The sequence below is a fragment of the Vanessa cardui genome, chromosome 5 (genome assembly GCF_905220365.1).
Source record: "Vanessa cardui chromosome 5, ilVanCard2.1, whole genome shotgun sequence".
Taxonomy (NCBI): domain Eukaryota; kingdom Metazoa; phylum Arthropoda; class Insecta; order Lepidoptera; family Nymphalidae; genus Vanessa; species Vanessa cardui.
This window is the reverse complement of record NC_061127.1, coordinates 12,600,875-12,625,581: the sequence shown is the minus strand read 5'-3', so window position 1 is coordinate 12,625,581 and position 24,707 is coordinate 12,600,875. Positions and strand designations below refer to the sequence as shown.

At 32.1% G+C, this 24,707-nt stretch overlaps 1 protein-coding gene across 1 annotated transcript in view; it reads right to left on the bottom strand.

The window, feature by feature from the left end:
• Window positions 1-1,856: 1,856 nt before the first annotated feature.
• The window catches only part of LOC124529947 (klaroid protein-like), a 28,196-nt gene continuing 5,345 nt past the window's right edge, over window positions 1,857-24,707 (bottom strand). The window contains exons 3-12 of the mRNA XM_047103898.1: window positions 20,456-20,568; window positions 17,675-17,830; window positions 11,540-11,738; window positions 10,156-10,345; window positions 9,615-9,721; window positions 9,085-9,208; window positions 5,661-6,293; window positions 5,126-5,296; window positions 4,586-4,698; window positions 1,857-3,924 (exon numbers count right to left, since the gene is read on the bottom strand). Coding sequence (XP_046959854.1) covers window positions 3,646-3,924; window positions 4,586-4,698; window positions 5,126-5,296; window positions 5,661-6,293; window positions 9,085-9,208; window positions 9,615-9,721; window positions 10,156-10,345; window positions 11,540-11,738; window positions 17,675-17,830; window positions 20,456-20,568 — 2,085 coding nt within the window. The 3' untranslated portion in view covers window positions 1,857-3,645. The remainder of the gene's footprint in view (window positions 3,925-4,585; window positions 4,699-5,125; window positions 5,297-5,660; window positions 6,294-9,084; window positions 9,209-9,614; window positions 9,722-10,155; window positions 10,346-11,539; window positions 11,739-17,674; window positions 17,831-20,455; window positions 20,569-24,707) is intronic.

The following is a 24,707-nucleotide window of genomic DNA, read 5'->3' as shown; positions in this document are numbered from 1 at the left end:
TTCTTTTCATCTGTCCTTGACACGCTTTACACCAAAACAAACTTACACTTTGAGAGCAACGCTCGACATTGACTCTGTACAAAAATAGACATTGATCTCCCGCAAGCATAGTAAATAACGTATTCTAAAATAAAAGCTAACGCAACTCCAGAGTTAAAATTAGACATAGCCCAACGTAGCTATGTATACTAATAAGAAAAGGATTTTACGCCTCTTGTGATGCTTGGCGCCTGGCGAGGGATTTCTTTTTTTATATTGCTCTCACTTTGCTTAGCATTGATGAGAATTCAATCAAATTTCGACATGTTACATACACAGTACAAATAAAATTTTAAATGGTGAAGCCACTTAATATTTCCTGTTTACTTACTGTAGCGTACTCATTTACCATGGTTTACGCAAATGAAAATGATTAGTTCGATTATTTGAAATGAATTTATATTGTTAATAATTTTTCCGACATGTCCTTTTTATCAATTCTCGGTACAATTTATTTTAACGAAGCTTTGAACCATTGACTTGTACTTTTTACTTTTCCTTTTAGCTTTACATGTTCGTTTTTTAGGGCTTGAGTTGTAACGAAATTTCAATGATTCTTGATCAATTTTAGTTCAATTTATTAAGTCGAATTTTTGATATATTTCATACAAATCACTCGTGCCATGTTGGAAATCATTGCCCTAGCGGCAAGCAGGCATTGCAAGCACTCCGGGACATGTGCGTCCCGTGCGCAACACGATGTCCCATTGAATCCTTAGTTATAAACTTACTACCTATTGCTCGCGGCATTGCTCATTGTGGAGGCTGAATGTATTAACAGATTAATTTAAAATATTACTGTTAGACCTTTTTCTTGGTGTGTATTTAATCCCTTAGGGTATATTATCCAGAAATGCTTAAATATGTATCAATCAGTAGTCAAATAATAAGTTTGCAGGTTTCTATCTTCAAAAATGACGCTTTTATACAAACTTTCAACATCTTAGGAGTAGAATTTCTAAAATTCCTTCCACACCATAGTGGGTGTTTACTCAATAAAACGATTTTACTCACTTAATTTATCACTAATTTTATGGCCTTAACCTTAAGAAGATTTGTAGAAAGATCATCTTTTAAACCATGGTTTTAAAATATGAGTTCTTTCTTAGTTATCTTCAGGCAAACTTCCAGAGTTTTTCCATTAATATTAATATAACAATCAAAATCTAAAACGGATATGTCATCAGTTACAAACATAGAAGTTCCAGCTTGATTTTCTTTGGGCAGCGACCGTTGAAAACGATATATTATGCGTCATCCTGTCTTTATAGTACACAATGCTTATTGAAAATGCTTCTTAAATATCAAAAAGAGACCTTATTTTATAGGTATGGAAGACTGCCAAAGATATACAAGTATTAATTACATGACTGTTTTTTATAAGTATAATAAATTGCATATTAGATTTGTAAATTTTAATATTTGTCGCTTGTTCTGTTAAAGCTGATTTTAGTTAAAAATATAGATAATTTTCAGTATCAGAACCGATGTTAAATCAACTTTATAACGACGAGTACTTTTTTATAAGGGTTTGTGTAATTTAATTGATAACACGTAGCGACGCCCAATTTATTTAAAAAAAATATGACAATAATTTTTCGATACTTACGTATTAACACGACAGAAGCAAAAAATTCTGCGAATGCGCCAATATCGGTTTTTCTTTTTGAAGATAAATCAACAAATAAAATCTTACCTAACCTATACTGGCGCATTCACAGATTTTTGCCCATTATTCTGACATTTAATTCAAAGTAAAACCTCTTATAATCTCAGTAATGGGGGGTGAAAAGGCTCAATGAAAGTATATCAACAAAAAGTTTTTAAATTTTATTTCGAACATCACAAATATTTCGACATAATTAAAAGTAGTGTTACAGTTAAAATTCATGAATATCAGTATAAAATACAGTAAAGTTTAAAAGTAACAAGTATGTAACATCGATCAACATGTTTTAGAAAAATATTGTGTATATAAATAAAACGATAAAATGTGTTGAGTTTAAACGTTCATAATTCAAGATTTAGTTTTATTTCGACACATACTTGAAGACAAGTTATCATTATGTAATCCATTAGCGTTTATAGCTGATATCGATTTGGTATAAATAATTAATTCTGTATAAAACCAATCGTGATGAAAAATGGGTTAAAAATATTTTTTTTATACTCTTTAGAAATTCAAAGATACAGAAAATATTAAAAAGTTAGTGGTAACTGATTAGTTAAAAAGAAATTCTAACCTAATAACTAACTGTAAATATGTATATATATAAATAAGGTATATTCGTCGGATAAAACATGATATTATATTAGTTTTTTACTCGAGAAAGATTAGGACTAAGAAAGTTAAAAAAAAACAATTGATTGGTATTTAATTTGCTAAAACAAACTGGTTTTTTTATCAAAAATTACAGGAATGTGAATAAGTGATTAGAAATGAGAAAAATGACAACAGATTTGTGCAAAAGCAAGTCGGAACTAAATACTACAAAAAAAAAACAACTAAATTTATATTCAAGATTTTCAAGTCAGCATTGACGTTGGGCTCATTTTAAAACTATGTTAGTTTGAGACAAACCGTTAAAAATTAAGTTGGCATAAAATTTACTAACGTCTAACTGGACTAGCTCCTTCATTACGACTAATTTAAATAATCCAAGGACCGACAAGCCTAACATACGTAGTGGTTAAAAAATATTTTGAATAAATTTCAACAACAATAGTGCGGTACATTGATTTAGTACATTAGTAATGTAAGCAAAAACTATTTCTAACTAAAATTTGGTGGAAACCAAAAATTTTGCACATTTTTAATTCAAAGACTATCTGCAATTACTACAGATTTTCTAAATGTGTAAAAAAATAGGAAGACATACTGGAAAATTGTGATGACTATGCAACTCGTATAATAGACTTATAGATCCTTGTAAAACGTTAAAATATTAAAATATTACGTTTAAAAACCTAATTAAATCAATACTTAAAATATTAAAAACTACATACAAATATCATATAAAGTACTCAGAACAACTAAGCGTATTTTATCGAGCGTTGTGCGGTGTTTTAACAGATTCAGAGATATAATCTAACACAGAAGTTCTTGAGGTTTGTGCATCTGAAACGATCACAAATAAAAACAATGAGATACACATACATTACCTACATTAAGTTTAAAATGTTCTCAGATCTTTATGATTCAATTAGTGATTATTATAACCATTTAAAAACTGATTTGTATTCCTTGAATTATGTTAATTTTTAGTTAATATAATAATTATGATTTATCACTCCTTACGTATATTACATATTCAATTTGAAATTGTTTTTCATTACATAACAAATTTTTCATTTGATCAAAGTTTATTGCTGCCTTATTTATATAGTTATTAATGTCGTTTCATTGCACAAATCTCAACTTAAGTTACTATTACATAAATATTATTATACGACAACACGTTTGTACTTTAGACTTCTAATATTAACTGTTGTTTAAGGCCACGGTCATTATACCTACGGAACATTATTTCGTTTCTGGACTTTTCATTATTCACGCACACTTAACGCACACACACAAGCACACTGAAATGTCACTGTAAGTCTTCGCTAAGATTCACTGTCTCTTATACTATCTTCTGTCGCTCTCCTTATATCGGTAAGCGGGTTGCCGTGAACCCGGAATCTATAGACGCAGGTGTAAGTCGGGTTTCCGTGGTTGCTTTCGACCCGGAGTTCGATGATGTCGTAAGCCACGGGGTACTCGACTCCACCTATGTTCGTCGTCTTGGGATATTTAACTGGGAAGTACTGTATCGATGTGCTATTTGCATCGTACATGTATTCACCGAAGAGATGCGGGTCTGTGTCCATTTCGCCGTGCAGGCCCTGAAATATTTCCTATACATTAGCCACACAATATAGTAAATACTTAAGGGTAAGTGGGTACATACCCAAATATGTATTAAATAAAATGAAATATGCAGGGATAACATGGCAGCGGACAGTGAACGACAGACAAAAATGGAAAGACATGGAGAAGGCCTTTGCCCAACACTGGACGTCCAAACTAACCTTGCAGACTTTTTTTCACATGACATTATTACTATTTATAAATCTTTAGAATTTATGTCGTTACATATATCGACTCGATTAATCTAATTAATTTTTCATTAGTATTATATAATTTGACGACGAAAGGAACCAATATGTAAATTGCAAATGAGGTTTGAAAATAAAGGCTATTTTATTACCCAAATATATACTATTTTAAAATAATTTATTTAATTATTTTACAAATTTTTTAATGGTAGTTTAAAGATGATACCGTTTCAGAACATAGATTGCTTATCGTAAGGAACGACAAGAAAGGAGTAGTAGATAAAATAAAATAGAATTAATATATTATTTATCTAAACTCTCCAGATAATGTTTACAACTTAACCTACACCGTTGGTTGTCTGGAAGAGAACGCTATACGGCTCTTTTATTTGTGTGGTGTACAATAAAGTATAAAGTGAAGTAAATAAATACAAATACGAAAACTTACGTATACAGAGAAGTTTTTGGGCGCTGATTCGATTTTCCCTTCAACGGCTAGAAGTCTCGACATGTGCTCCAGCGAGAAACCGGTCACTTCGATGATTGCGTACGTGCGTATCACTGAAATAAATTTGGTAAATTATTATAATTACAATATATTTATTTATTATTAAATGCAAGATGAAATATGCAATAATTTACAAATAACTTTATTGACTCAGATATCTGCAGGATTTTAATTCAAATAAGTTTTCTTATCATTTTCCAAATGCATAATAAAGGGCAAGTAATTGTTTGCAACTAATACAATAACTACACTGAATTTAATTATTCCGGCAACAATCGTATTTGGTAATACCTTGGTTGATTTAAATACATACAACCGTCAATTAAAATCTTAGGATGACTATAAATAATGTCTCTGTAACTAGTAATGTTAGCCATTTAATAATAAATATAAAGTATTTGATGTATACTAATTCTATACTTTTTAACTCTTCAATGCTAAGTATAAAGAAACTATAAGTTTATGGGAATGAGCACGGACCCAGGTATCCGGGGAAGCCCTGGAAGGCCCAGCACTCGGCGGGCATGGCGCCGGGCGACAGCGCGTACCGCGGCGACGTGTACACCCACCACACCGGCAGGCCCAGGATCGAGTACTGCTTCGTCTTGATCTGGTACAGCTCCGTGCACTTCGTCGAGATCACTTGACCGCCTGCAAGTTGACCATACATGAACCTACTCAGATCGACTGATTTACAGGAGAGGTCATTGGCCAGTATTGAAACCACAGATTTAGATTAGGCTAGGTACCATAAGGCATCAACTCAAGCGCCCTCGAAGTTTTGATTATTTGTAAAAAATATCAAGCAATTAATCCAATAACTAGTAGTTATTGAATTAATTGCCTCATGCGGCATGCCTGATATTTTTTGAACACATTAAATTATGGTACTTAATATTACAATAATTTAATGTGTTCAAAAATGCCTTAAAAATATTACCTAGTAGACACTCGCCATCTAGCCTACTCTAAATCTGTGATTAGACATACATACATATTTCAAGGGATAACTTACCGGCAGATTCCAAAGCATAGTCAACTAATCCTGTCTTATCAGCGTCATAAACATCTAACATTCCAATCACCATCTTTTTTATAGCCTCGAAATCCACCTCCGTCTTAGTCTCGACCGGTTGCGACTGCACCTCCCTCACGTATTCCTTGACCTTCTCAACGATGAATTCCATCTGCCGGCGCTCGATAGACACCAGGTATTCCTGGACTATTCCACGTATACCGTCCTCGTTGATTTCAGGTTTCCAGGAGCTTATGAGTCGCTCGTGTATCTCTTGACTCATCGATTGAAGCTGCTCGTTCGTGACGTAATTTTTGTCGAAGTGTTGCTTCAGTTTCGCGGCGATGGCGTCGCTGTTGTCGCCACTACTCAGTATTGTGATGAGATTTTGCTGCAAGTGCCTGAACGAATACTGCTCGATTTGAGTTTCGAGGTTGTCAAACTTCGAAAGCTTTTGGTCGAAGAATTTGAGACGAGTGTCGACATTCAGCGCCCAGGTCTCCAAAGCCGCGACACGCTTCGTCAAATCAACGTCCTGTTTTATCTCTGGAGGTCTGTACGTGTCGACGACAAGATTCTCTTTCGAGAAAATTTCGAAGTCAATCCTTGGGAAATTTTCTTGATAATTGTAATCTGTAAAATAGAAAACATGTTTAAACTCTTGCGAAGTGTTTCCCTGTCCTTCCCACATAATTTGGTGCTGAGGGTCACAGATAAAGAATATTGAACAGGGAAGGACAGAGAATTAGTCTTAAACAAATTATATTATTCATAAAACTCACCTAAAAGTGTTGCGTCCTAATGCGACCACTTTCAATAGGTGACGTTTAATTCTATCCTTCCCTGAATTTATCATAAATATTTATCTGCAGGGAAGAATTATGTGGGATCGGGTAAGGAAAAGACATAGTGCATACAAAAAATATATTGTAATCAAAAATATCCCAGTAATTAGTTTACAATTACTATATCATAAATTAATTAATCTTATATGTAATGTTATATTGTTTACTTCACCAAACCAATATTAATTAAATTTCTTAATACTAATTATAAATCGTGATGGATTTCTTGTGACTATGAAAATTATATTGTGTATTGAGTGTGAACTAGCAATTATTGTAATGAATAAATTGAAAATTTGAAGTAATAAAATATAAAAATATGTTTTTAATAGTCTGTGGGAAAATGTTTGAAATATTTAACATAATCAAAAAAGTGTAATTATTATTGTAACGAATCACGTAAAAAATAACGTAAATTAGTTGCCAGTTCACAATCAAGTTATGCTGAATTAAATATATTATAATCCTAGAAAAATACATTACTATATCCTAGAATATGATAAAAAAATAACAAATTATTCTTTAAAAGTATAGATTGAATAAATAAATATTATTTGAAAATAAATTAAAATATTTTTTAATTTTTCTTTAGTATCATTATTAAGCCTCAACATATGATCTGATCATAAGGTATTATTACACACTGGAAGTTAAGACTAGCATTTTAGTTATAAATAAATTGAATATAAAATAAAGCAATAAAATTTCAATATATGGCAACACAATGTTTCAATTAGGTACATAATAACACTTAAAGCTTTTATAAGATGTAACTGTGTTTTTGTTTTTTTTTCTGGTTAAAAAATATTTTTCCACATTTGCAACTCACAAAAAAAAGAAAGGCGGATTACTTATACCTTGTTAAACGCATATTTGTTTAAATAAGAAATGAAGTAAGCTGAACAAAACACGTTAAAGATAGTACGTAAGAATTATAATTATTTGTACTTTAAATTATCATTGAAATGATTAACACATTAATTTCAAAAGTAATCAACTTAAAACTATAATTTAAGTACGCACGTCATAAAACATTAGAACGAAATCTGTTCTCGTTTAAAAAATAGGTACTTCATTTTTATATTTATAAGCTATGCTAAGGGGAATTAAAGCTTATACAAATGTATAATTTCGTATACATTTCGAATGATACTGGCCGAAACATTTATAAACTATTTAAAAAATTACGAATTGTATCTGTGACGATAATTTCAATGACAATTTCTAACGTCTCCATTTTCTAAACGTGAACACTCATTGTAACCATGATAACACGACAAAAATAAACAGAAAATGTTCTATTTTTAAATATGTATATGTAAGTATAGTAAGTATTTGAATTTAGAACGAATCATTCTTTTTAAATTTTATAATAAATATACAATATGCTAATGCATTTGAATGATAGTAGTACTAAGGTACTTATCTAGCTTTATTATTTATTTTAATTTAAAATAAATCTCATTAAAAGAGATTTATCTTGAATCAAAATGCTATATTTTATTAATAAGAAATCCAGATTAACACATACAGAAATTAACAAAACGTAAATTCTTAATTAAAGACATCATATTTTAAAATTAGGCTGAAAACTCAGAGATCTTAGTTTAAGACCGCTGGAATATCTTGTATGAAAGTGTAAAAAAGTAGATTTATTAATTACTAATTTAAAACTTTAAACCCCAATCGTTTTAAAAATTTACACTCTGGACCCAATAAAAAAATAAAAATGTCAAATCAGCAATTACTAATGGTAAGATTTGCAATATTACAACGTGGGACTACATTTTAATAATAGAACAATAAGCCGCGTTCGCCGGCGCGAGGTCACGTGGTTTAGTAGTGACGTCATCAAGCGAGTAGCACTCGCGTGTAATGTCAAACAAAAAAGTTTTATACCTCCATTTATCAATTAAATTAATGTCTACTGTATGTTTTTAGTAAATTTTATTATATAGTTTCAATCGCCATTATGAAAAACGCTAGATCACTATGTGTATGGTCAGCATTATCATGGCTACGTTATATTATATATAATAATTAATTATCCAATAATTCCGCGCCAGAAACGTCGCATCTCCTCCCAGCAGCTGTCAGCTACTACCACCATATAATCAGAGGCATCTGCCATTCTATTTTGTACGACAGCTTTGTATTCCCTGTACGTCTTCGTTACCACTGGCAGATTGCGGCTTACGTCTGGCAATGTTATATTTATGTCTGGCAACGTTATGTTGAGACGTGGCAGCACTGGCATATTCGGTAACGAAGGGAGGGTAATGTTCGTTAATTTAGCTGAGAACTCTGACAAATCTAAGTGGAAATCGGTAAAATTTGGTAATGCGAGATGATCGTAGTTTTCGTACGTGTAGTGCACTGAAAGAAATTTGTTTTTAAAGATTTTTTTTTCATTTTAGTACCTAATAATTAACATTCTTGTATACAATTTCAGCTTATAATATTTAGCAAAACCGACACTATGGAGACTGAATACTAATATAGAAACATTGAATCAAAATTTAGACATAGGTTGACTCAGTTGAATTTTAGGGTATTTTTAATTAATTTAATATACTTACAGCCATATCCGAATGTGGGCAGTAGCAGTAACATCAGCCAAGGCCACCAGCGCCGCTTGGCGACAGCCTTCTCTCCATAGCGCGCCGCAAACTTCACATTTTCAGTTGCTTGGTCTGACGATACCTAATTTGGAAATAAGATTTATACATAAAATACAATGCGTATATATTATAAACTTATTACTTAAGTTTAGTGTCCGACCGAACTTTCAGCTTCGGCAATCTTCGGCCAGATTTTCGGCTTCGGCTATAATCGGCCAGAAAATGTCTTTCAGCTGGACATTTACTATGTTTTTGTTTATATACTACTATTAATTACATAATAAGGTATAGCATACATGAGGAAAGTTAAGTTTTTTACTGAATTAAGATTATATATAATGTAGTATCATCTTACTGTAGCCTCCCTTTTGGTTGGGTTGTCTGTACGAAATGGCTAAATAACCATAATTCCGCCATTATACTACATTTAACAATTCTATGTATTTTGCGTACTCTATAAGTATGTATTGTGGAATACTTTTACTTACAGTTTCAGTGATGGTAGTGACGGTGGTCGTAATAACGGTCGTAATTATTGAGTACATCCAATAGAACGGTGCAGTGGCGACAGATGCTGCACGTGACACGACACCACCTAAAAATAAAAAATATTTGAATAATTTCTTTGATAACATGTATATTGTAATCAACACTTTAAACTTTAACAGCTGCAATTTAGTATTATTACCAAAGAAGAACCTTTACAAACATTATTTTTAAAATGAGAAGAGTTATGACAAAATTTGGATCTTTAATAATTTTACTTATTATTTATGTTCTCGGTGGAAACTGTCAGTTTTCTTAGAATAGTTGAGTCGAACAATGATATTTTTTAATATATCGTCATTCTACGAAGCCATTACTTGGAAAATAATTTAATTGAAACTTTAAATAGAAATATTAATCATTCCATTAGGTTACATTAGTAACAAAACAGGGTCTTACTGAATTTAAGGACCGTGCTTTTCATAGGCAAAGCAGTTTTTAAACGCTTTGCCTGTAGTCTGAAGTTCTATAAACAAAACTTACTTCTCGCAGGCCTTCTTTCAGTGTAGGGGTATCTGTGCGAGGGCCCCACCACTCTCCGATAGGCGTTGCTGCCGACGGTAGTGACGGCGGTGACGACGGCGGCCAGCACGCGAGTTATCCACCACCGCTCGTCTGTCTTCGTGTACGCACCGTTGCGGAGGTATGACTCGTCGTCTGAACTGTCTACATTCTGAAACGAAGAGATTTTATATTTTAATAAATCCACAGTTGTTAACGACTTCAATAATTATTAATATTCAGTCATAGGCTTATGTGATTAGTTTTCAATTTTTTTCTTTATTTTACTCCTTAGTAATAACTTTATTTGTGGTTTCTGCCAGCCCATCTGGGTAGGTACAAACAGCCACACATCAAAATATATTCTACCAACTACTAATATACTAATACTTAGTATTGTGTAACTTTAGTCACAAGGGACATAAAATCTTAGCTCCCAAGACGCATTGGTGATAAAAGGACTGGTCAATATGTACTATTAAAAATAATTAATTTTTAAATAAAATATTTTCACTACTATCAGTATTCAGTTTTAAGTTTACAAATTATTAGTGATATTGAATTTCGCAAGACGATACGGCCGACGACGACGAGTCGAGATGGTCCAGTGGTTAGAACGCGTGCATCTTAACCGATGAATGCGGGTGCTTAATTTGTCTTTATAATTCATCTCGTGCTCAGCGGTGAAGGAAAACATCGTGAGGAAACCTGCATGTGACAAATTTCATAGAAATTCTGCCACATGTGTATTCCACCAACCCGCATTGGAACAGCGTGGTGGAATATGTTCCAAACCTTCTCCTCAAAGGGAGAGGAGGCCTTTAGCCCAGCAGTGGGAATTTACAGGCTGTTGTTGTTTGTTGTTGTAAGACGATACCTAAGTCAGGCGTAGTTACTTTTGATTAGTAATAACTTGCGACCCGCCCTGATTTCGCACGGGTGTTACACTGATATTAAATATTCTAAAGATTTGTTTATTTATGACATCACATTAGAAAAATCTAAGATTATCAGTGTTTCTTTATTATATTGTCAATGTGTTATATACAAAGAATTTCCTCTCGAATCACTCTGTCTTTTAAAAATCGACCGCATCAAAATCCGTAATTTTAAAGATCTAAGCATATGTAGGGACAGAGAGCGGTATATTAAAAAAACCGTTGGGTAATTTTAAAGATAAGTCCATATAGACAGGCACCTCTGCCTTTATTTTATATTATGTAATGATGATATGATAATAATGTGTTCTTAAACAATTTACTCACAATTTTAAAGATCTAAGCATATATAGACAGGCACCTCTGCCTTTATTTTATATTACGTAATGATGATATGATAATAATGTGTTCTTAAACAATTTACTCACAGTGAATCTCTTCCGTAGCGTGCTGGTCTTCCAAACGGAGGTGGCCGGTATGTCCGGCTCGTCGACGGTGTTCGGTCCCTGTATGCGGAACTGCGACAGCGACCGCCGCGACATATTCGGAACCGCGACCTGACCCGGAGCCAGCTCCACTCTGTCGCGGGACAGCGGCGAGTACGTGTAGTCCGTTTTTGGGTATTTGCTGGAAAATATATTACAAAATTATTATTATATTTTTTTTTAATGTAATTTACTACATCCACAGACTCGCAGATGCCCCTGCCTTTTTTCACATTTTATATAAAACATTTTGGCGTTTTATATTTTATAATAAACATCAGCAGATCTTCGCTGGAAATCAATCTTGTCGTCTTCTTGGGAGACGTGGCCCAATCTGACATTTTTATTTTTTTTTTATATTTTAAAATAATGTATACATAATCTATAATAGATAATAAAAATATGTATTACAAAATTATTATCTGGTTTTAAATTGATATGCTTTTAAGATTTTTGTATCTATACAATTATAATGATTAACTATGAATAGTTTTGATAGATTAAAACAATTCACCATTGCCTTTCTGTTTGTAGGTAAAATATCTGATTGAGTGAGTGGTATGTACACAGATAAATATTCATCTTAAAAAAAAAAGTTTGCAGACTATTTTGGTTCTTTGGAAAATGTCTCTTTACTGGGCAAAAGACGCGTTCCCTCGGGAAGATTTGAAGATTCATGAATTCATATAACATAGCAATTTTGGCATAAAACAAAAATGAAGCAGATGATAATTTAGCGGCGATTGAATTTGATTCAGCAATTTTCGGTTGCGATTAACGTGTTAACCAACTATTGGCCTCCCGACTCTACCCCTTACATTTATTTATAATAAACAAAACAGTGCAGACTTCTTCTCTTTGAATCTTGTATCTTCACACAGACTATTAATTTCCGATCTTCTCTCGCTTTGTGACTATTCCAACATCTATACTTAGAACTTTTCTTATAACACGACATTTATAACGTAGCCAGCATAGAGAGCATAGCAGTTTATATTGTAATAGCAACTATATAAAAATACATTTAAAATAAAACGAGTTTTCTACTTTTATTATAATCTGAAGAAATTTCGAAAGATTTGGAAAATATACTGAATATTTTTGGCAAATATAGATGACGTTTTGCTTTTCATATATCATGTACTGTACTGTATAATTATTATATTAGATTTTATTTTTCACTCCAAATTGATATAGCGTAAGGAATTAAAACAATCTTACTAAAGTAAAGAAGAAACTCCTTGAAAATACAATTCAGATAGAAGTATCAACAAAGTACCTGATGATTGTATTCATGATAAGATCAACACCACACGTAAAATAAACTCAAAAATATTAAGCACAAACATCATCCATATTATCAACCACAGAAACTTTGTTCGACAATCGTTTGACATTTGCTGCGCAAACGCAAATATAGAACTGAACTTATTTCCAACGCTGTGCGTTTGGGATACGTTTTGGTGCTTTCGTTTTAATTTCAACCAATTGGAACTTAGCGGTTAGAACACTTCAGTGACTAGTCATTGTTTATATTTATTGATTTCGTTAACTTAGCTTTTAAATGATTCATTAAATGCTGCACTATTTATACATATAATTCATCTAATACAAAGCGACCCGACCTGGATTTGCATGGCAACTTATTAATATAGAAAGTGGAAAATGTTCTTCGCAAGAAAATACTTAAAATATTATTTTATTAATACGAGAAATATTTAATATTTTATAGCAAAAGATGGATTAAAATTTATCCATAGTGATTTTGATAACTCTCACTGTCAAGGTCAACATTTTATTGTTACAGCAGTTATCAGGCTTATTCAGCAAACGACATTTTAGTATCTTCTACAGTTACAATTATACCTATTAGATTACGAAAAATGTCACTTAGACCAAGTGACATTTTTCGTAAATATTTTTAAGACATTTATTTTTTTAGTACATTGAATTCTTAAAGTTTCGGTAGTTTTATGGACAAAACACTTGTTTATCGTTCCTTCTTTTAGTGAAAAACACATCAAAATCCGTTGAATGGTTTGAAACAACTTAGCGGAGATACGCAGAAAATGTTATTGTGTATGTTTCAATATTACGATAACAATTATGATTAAATTCCATAATTTCAATTATTTAGCGAACACAATAAAAAAACAAAACAAATAAAACAGAAAATACAATTGGCCGATTGGTGAAATACTTACCCTAAGACAAATACCTCTTCGATCGTTTCAACATTTACAACTTTGATTACATTATCCATATTTAAAAATTAAAAATAAATAAAATATATTAAAAATTCAAATTAAAACATAATATTGTCAAACGGCATATTTCTAGTCATTCACTTTAACTATTACGCAAATAACTACAATTGACGTGTCTGTTTACGATATTATTTAAGTACCCTCAACTAATATTAATTAAAATTTAAAATAAACATTTAAGTAGGATTTAAGTATTCATTTTTTTTTATAAATAATTAATAAAATACTAAAAATATTAAAATTGTACATGTCTCCTTTTTTATTTTGAAATATTAATTATTAGTTAATATTACAAAGGTTATACTTTTTTTTGGAACAAAACATTTTGTGTTATGCCAGGATAACGTGAATATAAAAATAAAGAACGTCAAATTTAGAATATTTCTAACTTAAAAATTTATTTGTATAACTATTTGAAATTTGTATATAACGACTGTAATTAAATGTGTTCTTAATTCAGTATGGTTCGTCCGGATTTGAAGCCACGTTCAAATTCTTTCTCTAATTATTTGCGTTCATATTGGTTGTCGTAAGTCGAACACATTAAATACTTTAAACAATATAAAACTATGAACGAAATACATACTTAATAATTTATAAAGTTGTGATTATTTAGGATTAAATACTTTTAGCAGATTATTTTTTATCGCAACTATAGCGGTTTTATTATCTGTGTACATTTGAAGTGTCACGCGTAAAAATGGCATATTAATCAACTCGGACCGTGATCAGAATAATATTATAATTATTAATACAAACTACAGTTAAGTTGATTGAACTTGGGGTTACCATTCGTCCGTGTTTTCTCAGACTTTTCCTAGTTACTTTAGTTATAACACGCAGGAGTTTTTAGGCCTATATTAGACTCTTAATTCCTTGTGCATTTGAATAAATATATTTATTGTGGCGAAATTCATAAAAAAGATATCTTAAATTTTAATTAATAAACTGTAAATCGGACATTATGGCCAATAATTTATTCCTAAATACGTAATAAAAAAACACCCAGAAGCAAAAAAATAAATTGGTAACAATTACATACGATTTATACGACACATCAAATATATTTTACAATTCCAATAATTCTAAAATTCAACTACACTAAACACCCAATTACACCGATTTTAGGTAATATACGATAAACTAATATTGCATTTATACTTAATTACAATTTACATGCAATTTTTTTAATTTTAAAGCGATTAACAATTGTTTTTCTATATCAACTTATTTACACAGAAGCTTTAACAAATTAATGATATACTTAAACCTTCATCATTAATCTCTCTGTCTATTAGTGAAAACCGCATGAAAATCCGTTCAGTAATTATGGCGATTGTCGCGAACATGCAGACGGACAGCCGGGGTCAGGGAACTTTGTTTCATAATTTTTAACAAAGGTTTTTTAAAATTCAAACACTAAAATTGAAATGAAATTTTGAACTTACATTTGCATAAAAGCAAATTAACTTAATTAACGTTACGGTTGAACTATTTTAAGACATTATGGTTTTTTTTTTTAAGAACATCGACTGGGAATATGTGTTACATTATGATAAGTGGTCAACGCTATCCTAAGACATTGGCGCCCCGTATGATATTACAACCAATTCTTTCATCGAAACCAACCATGGGAACTAAGATGTTATGTATTTTGCGGCTGTAGTTACACTGTTCTATAAAACTCCTTTTCATTTTTCTTACAAACATAAAATACATCAACGTTTTATAAGCATTATTTCAATCGACGGCGAGATAAACAGACGAACTGATTTGCTAAATGCTGCACTACAAAAATTTCTAAAACTTTATTTATAATACAAATAGAATAAGTTTTTACTTCTGCCTAAAAATTGGCGACTACTGACTTGCTAAAAATATAAAAAAAGAAAAAAGCTATTTCCAACACAAAATCTTCAAATTATATGCATACGTACATATAAAGCCATTCTTATGAACATTAGTTAGTGGTTGTTTGATTAAATACAAATTTCTTTGCTGTCATTTAACATTTAAGAAGAACGCGCCATTGTGAACTTAATAACCTGTTAAACGTTATCAGCAAGGTCGTGACTATTTAAAATTAAAAATAGTTTTTTGATCTGTTTTAATTTATTATATAAGAGCTATATTGACGCGTTTATCGCTATCCAATCGAAACTAATGTTGCAATTCAGCCGCTAACCTATTCTATTCTTTATTCCTACTATAAGAGGAAAAAAAAACAAAACAACATTTGACAGCAAATTAACGCATTGGTCGAGAGCTTGATTAATTTATGATGTTCACTATTTATTTGCGAAAAATTGGCGTTATGAACGTCGACGAAATTGATATCGGATTGCATATATATGTATATATTAATTATGAACTCTTAGTAGAGCACAATTTAGCTGAGTTATTAGTACATAGAAGTTTTGTTTAACTTTTTTCCTTCCATTGAAATAGGCTATACAAACGCCACTATTTAGTTTCGGAGAAAGATGAATTGGAATATAAATTCGACCGTATTGTAACTGATTTAAATAAGGAGTGGTCGTCAGTTACGCATTAACTGTAGTTATTTATTATAAAGAATAGTCGAAGTTGAATCGAAAACATAACCGATAAAGTTTTAGTAGAATTGGCCTCCAGGGTGTAATCTAAATGAATATAAAACCCTGCAAGGTCGGGGCGGCTCGTATCTATTCTCAGTACAAGCCATATATCGTGAGCGTCTTAATTAAATTCACTTTCATTCTTCATGTTTTTATATCGCACGACACTGACATATCATTACTTAAATAAGTTTAAGGCCATTTACGCTTCAATGAGATAACATCAGGTATTCTGCACCAAAATGTCGAAAGATAAAAAAACATCGCAAAATATTTCTCGACGGATAATTGTTTCAAATTTAAATTTAGAACAGTAATTTCGACAGCATATGAAAAGAACTAATTGATTGGAGTAATTATTTTGAATTTGGAACAAGGTTTTTTTCATTGTAAGATCGAATCGAACTTTACCTTAGAATTATTCATTTAATGAAACATGTATGGCAGATGTTTCAATATAATTGGTGCGCTTGCATCTGCAATAACTCGTTTTGCAGTTTTGCAATTTTTTTTTGTCTCAAGGTCATCCATCCAGGAGGAAAACTAAGGCCGAACCACGCGACCTCGTGAATGAACACGGTTCATATGTTCGGCGTACAAGGTCATCATTAAATGCACTATAATAGGGCAATACAAATTATCTCTATAAGCTTATCACTATGGTTTCAGTAATCATAGAATGCAAACTTTTTAAGCAAATTTCTTGTTGTAAGGCAACTAAATTCGTCAGTTATTCTGATGTCAAACATCAAAACTAATGTTGAAGTATCAATAACTGCTTGCGACGTATTGACATTTTACGCTAATTTTGCTGGGCAATTGGGCAGTTGTGGAATTAAATAAAAAAAATCTGTTAATTTCTACGTTACATTTCTTTTACAATATTGTCGACCGTGCTAAACCTGGGTACCAGCTATTCTGCAAATTACCCCCCGTGGAAACAGACAGACAACATCGGAATACCCACTAAAAAACCAGCGGTACGCTTTACATAATTTCAACGGGCGCCACGGAATCGCTTTCCCATGCTACCGTAACGGGCTATTCTGCACCTAGTACTAATTAGTTTACCACTTTTTTTAAAAATCAAAAGAAAAATACAAATTCGCCCGTAATTTGTGTGTGCGTGTTGTAATGTATACCAATACACGAATCTGTTGTGTGACTAGATTTTATATTTATGATATATAGACCGATTTTAAATTTGGACTCACTTCCAATACTCGCCGGCCATCTTGTAAAGTCGGTAGGGGAGATGCTCGGTGGTCGGCTCGCGGTCCAGGAGCGCGCTCGTGTCGGCCAGGGCTTGCTCCGCGAACGAGCTGTCCGTTGAGCAAGCGCTGTACGCCGGACTGCTGAAACGGGTCGACCTACGAAAAACAAATGTGGTATATATTAATTGTTAGCCCCTAGTGCGAGAGCTAGAGAAGCCTTTAGGCTAGTAAATGCCTCTAAATATTTTTCTCTACCCATGACAAGATGGGTACAATATTTCAAGATTATTTAATTAGTTAAGACGTGAATAGGTAACAAAGTAATCTACTTTCTCATACTTATAATATTAAGTCAGGATGATAAGGTATGGCATTTCAACGTTGGTCCTTTAATCACACTAAATTGCAAGATTAATAAACACCTGAACTACAGGAACAGTCTTTTAATAAAGTATTGTTATTTATTTCATTAAACAAGGCATCCCTATCTAAAAAATAATATCCCTAATCCCTATCTAGAAAATATCCCACAGTTGGACTAAGGTCTCTACTACTTTGAGGACAAGTTTTAGGCGGTTATTCCTCAACTTCCATTGTTGTTCCATGCATGGAACACAGTGGTTTCATAATTGCGTCGATCTCGAATTAATGAGGTGAGAGAAGGAAGGACATACCTAAGAGAACATTTATTGTAGAAAGAGCACGTGCGATACGCTGAGTGCAATATAACTTGGAGCACCGCCAGAATACACTAACGTGGCTAACCTTACGCTAAATTAAACAACGTTCAAGATTACCCGAAGGTTTGATCGCGTAGGTTTGTACGAGGAAATGATAACGACATTATTGTGTTCGTATTTGGTAATGTATGCTAACTATATTTAGTGAGCACATATTATGGTTTAGTTCTTTGAGTACATTGGTAACTGCGGATTACGAATTCAAATCCGCAAAAACACCATTGAACACGATGGATGTTATGGGATTATTTTGTATCTATATTTTATTCTACGTTTTATGAATAAAACGTCGTAACGAAACCACCAATCAGGGTTGGTGGAGTGGACCCCGGAAATCCCTAGAAATTGAAGGCTCGCATAGGCGGGTTGAACGTCAGGGCGTCACAGTAGCATACGAAAGCGATCCTGTAGCGTCCGCTGAAAAGACAGAAAGTGGGGAAACGCGTATTTCTCTCTTCCAGCTAGAAACAAAAAGGTTTGTCGAGTGGGGGGGAATTAACTCTTTTCCAATAGAGAAGCCCTTTGTCTAGTACAATTAACACGATATACTTGCATTAGTAAGGGGGCGGACACATCTACTCCTACAATGGAAATGCTTTGCAAAACGCTTATTAAAAAATAAACTTGACGTATTATTTTATATACGTCGAAGCATATTAACATATTTTAAGTGTCAAAACCAGTCCTTAGCTCTTAATATACATTCTCCTGATATTATTATTATCATAACGGCTGGCAGCCGGTGTTCAACCGTTTTTGTTTAAATATTTGTACAGTCAGCTGCAAAAGTTTGTTAAACATCTGCCTTATCGAAATTTCGTTAGTGAAATTCGTCATCGTAAGTCTGTTTAAATGTTTCTTCGTCAGGTTTATAAAACAATTATAATAATACTCATGGAATATTATTTATATTGTACGTTTCTCTTTAAAAAAAAAATTAGGTATAATACTTTACTTTTTATCATATACAATATAATTATAATCTTCCATTAAGTATTTAAAATTCATTTTATTTAATACTTGCGACCCGCCCCCTCTTCGCACGGGTGCAATGCTGATACAAAATATACCAGAGAATGTCTGACTTTTTTGAAGACCTTTGTAATGTGTTCAATACTGTAATTTGGATCTATCTCGTAGGGTTTGCGATGTAAGTGCAAAAATGTGTTTATTTACATCGATTTAGAAACCTCTAAAATTATTAATGTATCTCTACTAAATCGTGCATGTATTATACATACAAAATTTCTTGAATCAATCTATCTATTAAAAAACCCGCTTACATAAGGACAGACAGCGGTAAGCGACTTTGTTTTATAGTGTGTAATGATAATGATGATAAAAATAGAGCATTTATCAATAGGCAAATAAAACACATTATTTCTATAATAACATTAAGAAGTTTCTTTATGTAATAAAAAAGTTATTATTTACGATATATATGACGACTTCCATGGTCGAGTGGTGTGTACACCGGTTTTCATGGGTACGCCACTCTGAGGTCTCGGGTTCGATTCCCGGCCAAGTCGATGTAGATTACTATTAGTTTTCTATGTTGTCTTGTGTCTGGGTGTTTGTGGTACCGTCGTTACTTCTGATTTCCATAACACAAGTGCTACAGCTACTTACATTGGGATCAGAGTAATGTATGTGATGTTGTCTCATATTTATTTATTTCATTATATGTATTATATATGTAATTATATGTATTAAAGTTTTTCTAATAAATTAAATTATTTATTAGTTATTATTAGTAGCACCAAGTTAAGACATCCTTCGAGAAAGATTGGGGGTGGATATGCAGGTTTCCTCGCAATGTTTTTATATATTAATTAAAATAAACAAATTAGGCACATGAAAATTCATTGGTGATTGCTTGGATTCGAACCCGCAATCATCGGTTAAGACCCGTGTTCCAACCACTGAGACATCTCGGCTCTAGTTATTACAAACAATTTTATCATGATATTAAAATAAATCGATTACTCAACTAAGTTAGTAATATGCGGTCATAAAATAAATATGAACAAGTAGATCGCACCTGTCCTGCGTCACGTTACGCGATGTGTGTATGGGACTGAGCGTGACGTCGGCGAGCGTGCTGTATCGCTGAGAGCTCGTCGACACGCGCTCATACTGGCTGTTGATCTCGTTCTAGATTAAAAAAAAAAAAAAATTATAATCGAAATTCGAACCACAATAAATAACAACTAAAATTAAAACGTAAGACATACACTATTCTAATTTTAAAAATGAAAAACAAAAACAAGTAGGTAGTGTCTGTTTCTTATAGAACCTAATTTAAAAAGCTTAATTTCGCAAAAAACGTAACGAGTCATCCAAGGAGCCCGATTCCCATGATGTCATCTTTAACAGCTACAATAGCAGTTTGTGTGAAGTTATTTCTTGCAGCGCTAATCGAAACGCAATCTAACTACGTAGTTGAGTCATACCTACTTGTACGAGTACCGACGACGTAACATTGTAAGATCGAAGCCAGACATTTGTGATAATATTCAAACGAAACTTTATTTACATTTTTATCATCTTATTTTACTGAACGAACACAAAAAAAAGTAAAAGAGTAGGCTAAGTGTTGGCGATAATAATAATTAATTACAAAATTTTAAAGAGAAAATTTTCTCTTTCACAAATTAAATTCAATTTTCCCTTAAAACGCGCAATCCATGTAATCAATTATAAGGCTCACTTGGTGATAGGGCTTTGTACAAGCCCGTCTAGGTAGGTACGAGTTACCACCCACTCAACAGATATACTTTGTATTGTGGTAATCCGGTTTGAAGGGTGACTCAATTAGCGTAATAACCATAGGACAACTTACTTCCAAAGGTTGGGGGTACCTTGGTAATGTATACTTACATACTATTTACTATCAATTTACCCTTTTGCACTTCTTCTATCATAAAAATGAAAGGAAAAAAAGATAGATATTTATTGTCCCGGTCGGTATTACTATTATAAGATATGGAAATTATTATATTTTATGACTGTTGCTAGACTGCAACGTTAGTGTGGCACCGGCATTACATTTGTCAATTATACTTCCCGTCTCATGGCTTCTGTATTCAATAATAATAATAGACTTTGGTTAATTTAAAATGCACATGATTTTTTTTAATCAACCATAAGCCGAATCGAATTAAAAACAATTACGCTCTTAATAGTTTCGTATCTTCCCTTTAAGTGCATTTGTATTGATCAATAAAAGTCCAACTAATATTCTAATTTAAACACTTAATCAAATAAGCTGACACTGAGTTCACTAAAAGGGAGATACATAAATTACCGGATACAGCTTCGCCTACATAAACTCAATAAATAAAAAAAAATGTATGTTATAAAGACTACATAACTAATTACATTTTGATTGAAAAAAAGAGTTGAATCAGGAGATATAGTCTTAAAGGTTGAATCGTCAAAACAGTTTAATATATAAAAAATGTAATTCATAAGCAATTACACAAGTATGAATTACAATAAAAAGTATAAATAAAATATATTGTAATATATTACCGAGAAAAATTCCAAGATATGGAATAACGTACAAATTGCAGCGACAAGTCTGCTGAAAGTCCCAAAAGTGTATTTACACTCGATACCTAGGCAACATTCCTTTATATCAAGTAGAGAGTGTCAATGACCCGTGTTGGTAACTGGCGATTCACGCCGCAGTGTCAGTTACAATATTTAAGATAACGCGGTTTAATAAAACTTTTGTGAGAAAACATTTCACAGCAGCTTACAAGATTAAGAACAAAGTAACTACCATTATAAAAATTTTAAACAAATATAAATGAACATGATTCTGTTTGTTTAATTAAATACATACAAAAATATTTTAACTATAAAATGGATTTCAAGAAAAATCGCGCTCAAACACATAACATATTTCTTTGTAAATTTTACAGATATTATTAATTCTGTAATTATTTATAGTATGTTGATGAAATTATTAACTTTTAACTGGGTAATCAGACTAACTGCTAATAAATAACAAGTTGCAAGGTTTATCTTTATAAAACTGACCTTGTCCGATCGTTTCATCTTGGTACACTTCTCGGAAAACAAACATAGTAACGATCGAGCGGTCTGCGCGTTTTCACTCATCACCATAGAAACTATAATTACACGTACCTACCTCACATGGTCGAATCCTCGGTAGTCTAAATAAAAAAAAAAAAACGAAAACTAGGTCAAGACTGAAATCGAAATATTTTAAATTAGGTATACAGATCACGAACTACAATTTGTAAACGAAATTACGAACTCTTTGGACGACTGTTAGGGCGCAGATGGACGGAATAATAATGTCCAAATGTGTTGAGCGGGCAATTTAAAAATAACCGACGCGGGTGTTCGCTTTTAGTTATATTTGGATTTATTAAGTACTTTTCAAGTATTATTGAATTAAAAAATAATAATCGTATTCTTATTAAATATTATAAACAAATACACATTAATAATTTAGTATTTACTACTACATAAAAAAAAAACAAAACGAATATAGGTGTTTCAAGAATAATATGTATTAATAAAAAAAATTAACGTTACAGCTTATTACATAGCTAGCAACATAGAAAAGGCTTTCACTCACGAGTAAAAGTTTTATAGGAATACTAGCTGCCTGTTCTAACTACGTCCGGGTGAAATAAGAATTTAATTTAATTTTCGATCGCAGCAACATCTATGGGACCAATCAAAATTGAAACACAAATTTTTTAAACGAAATCGGTTCAAACGTTCAGGGATTAATTTACATACAATTGCATAGTATATAAAGATAATTATGATGTGTAGGTACGTTGTTTAGAGTACTGGTAGAAATGGATCGATTTTTTTTCATTTACCGTGGTCACCTGAATGGTGGACAATGTCTAATTTTTGGATAAGGAAACAACTATTGGGTGCTTTGGATAATCCTAGAAAATCAAACGGGTGATCACCCGATAGGAACTGATTACTTGGCAATTGACTAATGAGCATGAGGGAGAAACCGTAGACAAATGTTAATGTATGTAGCGATTCATTTATTGTTTCAGCTGATTTTATCTCTTTTGACGCGTAGGCGATCAGAAGGAAACTACGGACGTCCGCAATTTATTTATAAATTATGACGGAAATCTCAATAAGTTTGCGTTAAGAAACATTTACAGCATTGCGTGAGCTACCTATTATTTATTTGGGTTACAGGCAATCATACATAATGTTAACAAAAAGAAATATAACACGAATCATTTAATTATTTGTTATTTCGACTTTAGTGCAATTGATATTATATTAGTCGTAAAAATTAATTGTGAAAATTAGTAATATTCTGCGTTTTATATCTACGCCCGTGAAAATATCTATATTAGTGTTATAAATTAGTATAGATGTATCACTTTTATTCTGACCTATTTTATAACAGGTCAGAATAAAAGTGAATAAATAGATTCATAATGTAAGTCCAATATTAAGGCGGTTTTATGTCGTCGTCTACCGAAAAGAGGTTAATGCCTAAAAAGATACTCTTTCAGAAAACTGTTGTATTTGTTAGTTTATGGACATTCCATTTCACTATAATTGTTACAATTATGTAGCGCGTTATTAAAATTACTTTTTTTACTTTATAGGAAAGAAATAAGAAGAAATATAGCAAATAGGCTACAAAGAGTTTATCAAAACTTAATTTTGCTAAAAATAGATATTTTTTTGAAATTATTTATGCCATAGTAAACTTATCGTTCATAATTTATATTGCAATTTTAGTATAGTTTATTATATTTTATAACTAATTTCGACGTTCTTTGTTAATAGCTAAATATGTAAAGTATCAAAATAGACTATCTAGTGACAAATATCAATACACTTGATTTTTAACTTGCACTGGCGTGTAACACGAGAAAGGGAAGCACTTATTACGAGTGGCCAGCGTGGGTGGGTCTGTGTAGACCAATGATTGTTATTTATGGTACATTATAATTGTTATTCAATTAAGACAAACGTTACTTTAAAAACGAACCGAGTTGAACGAACTTGCACGTACGTGTATTTGCTTTACGTAGGTACATATATGGAAATCGTTGGATCTGTCCTCATTTGGAGCGTGAGGTTTCGTTACCTTTAACGTGTAAATATTAGTTTTAACGTACGATGAATCGATTATATATCATACAGTTAAAGCCCCTCTAAACCAGGCCATGATTATGTGGACATTCCGATGTCGGAACCGAAGTCCGATGGTGACGGGATAAATAAATTTAAATTAAGTTATTTGTCATTTTTGCTGATTT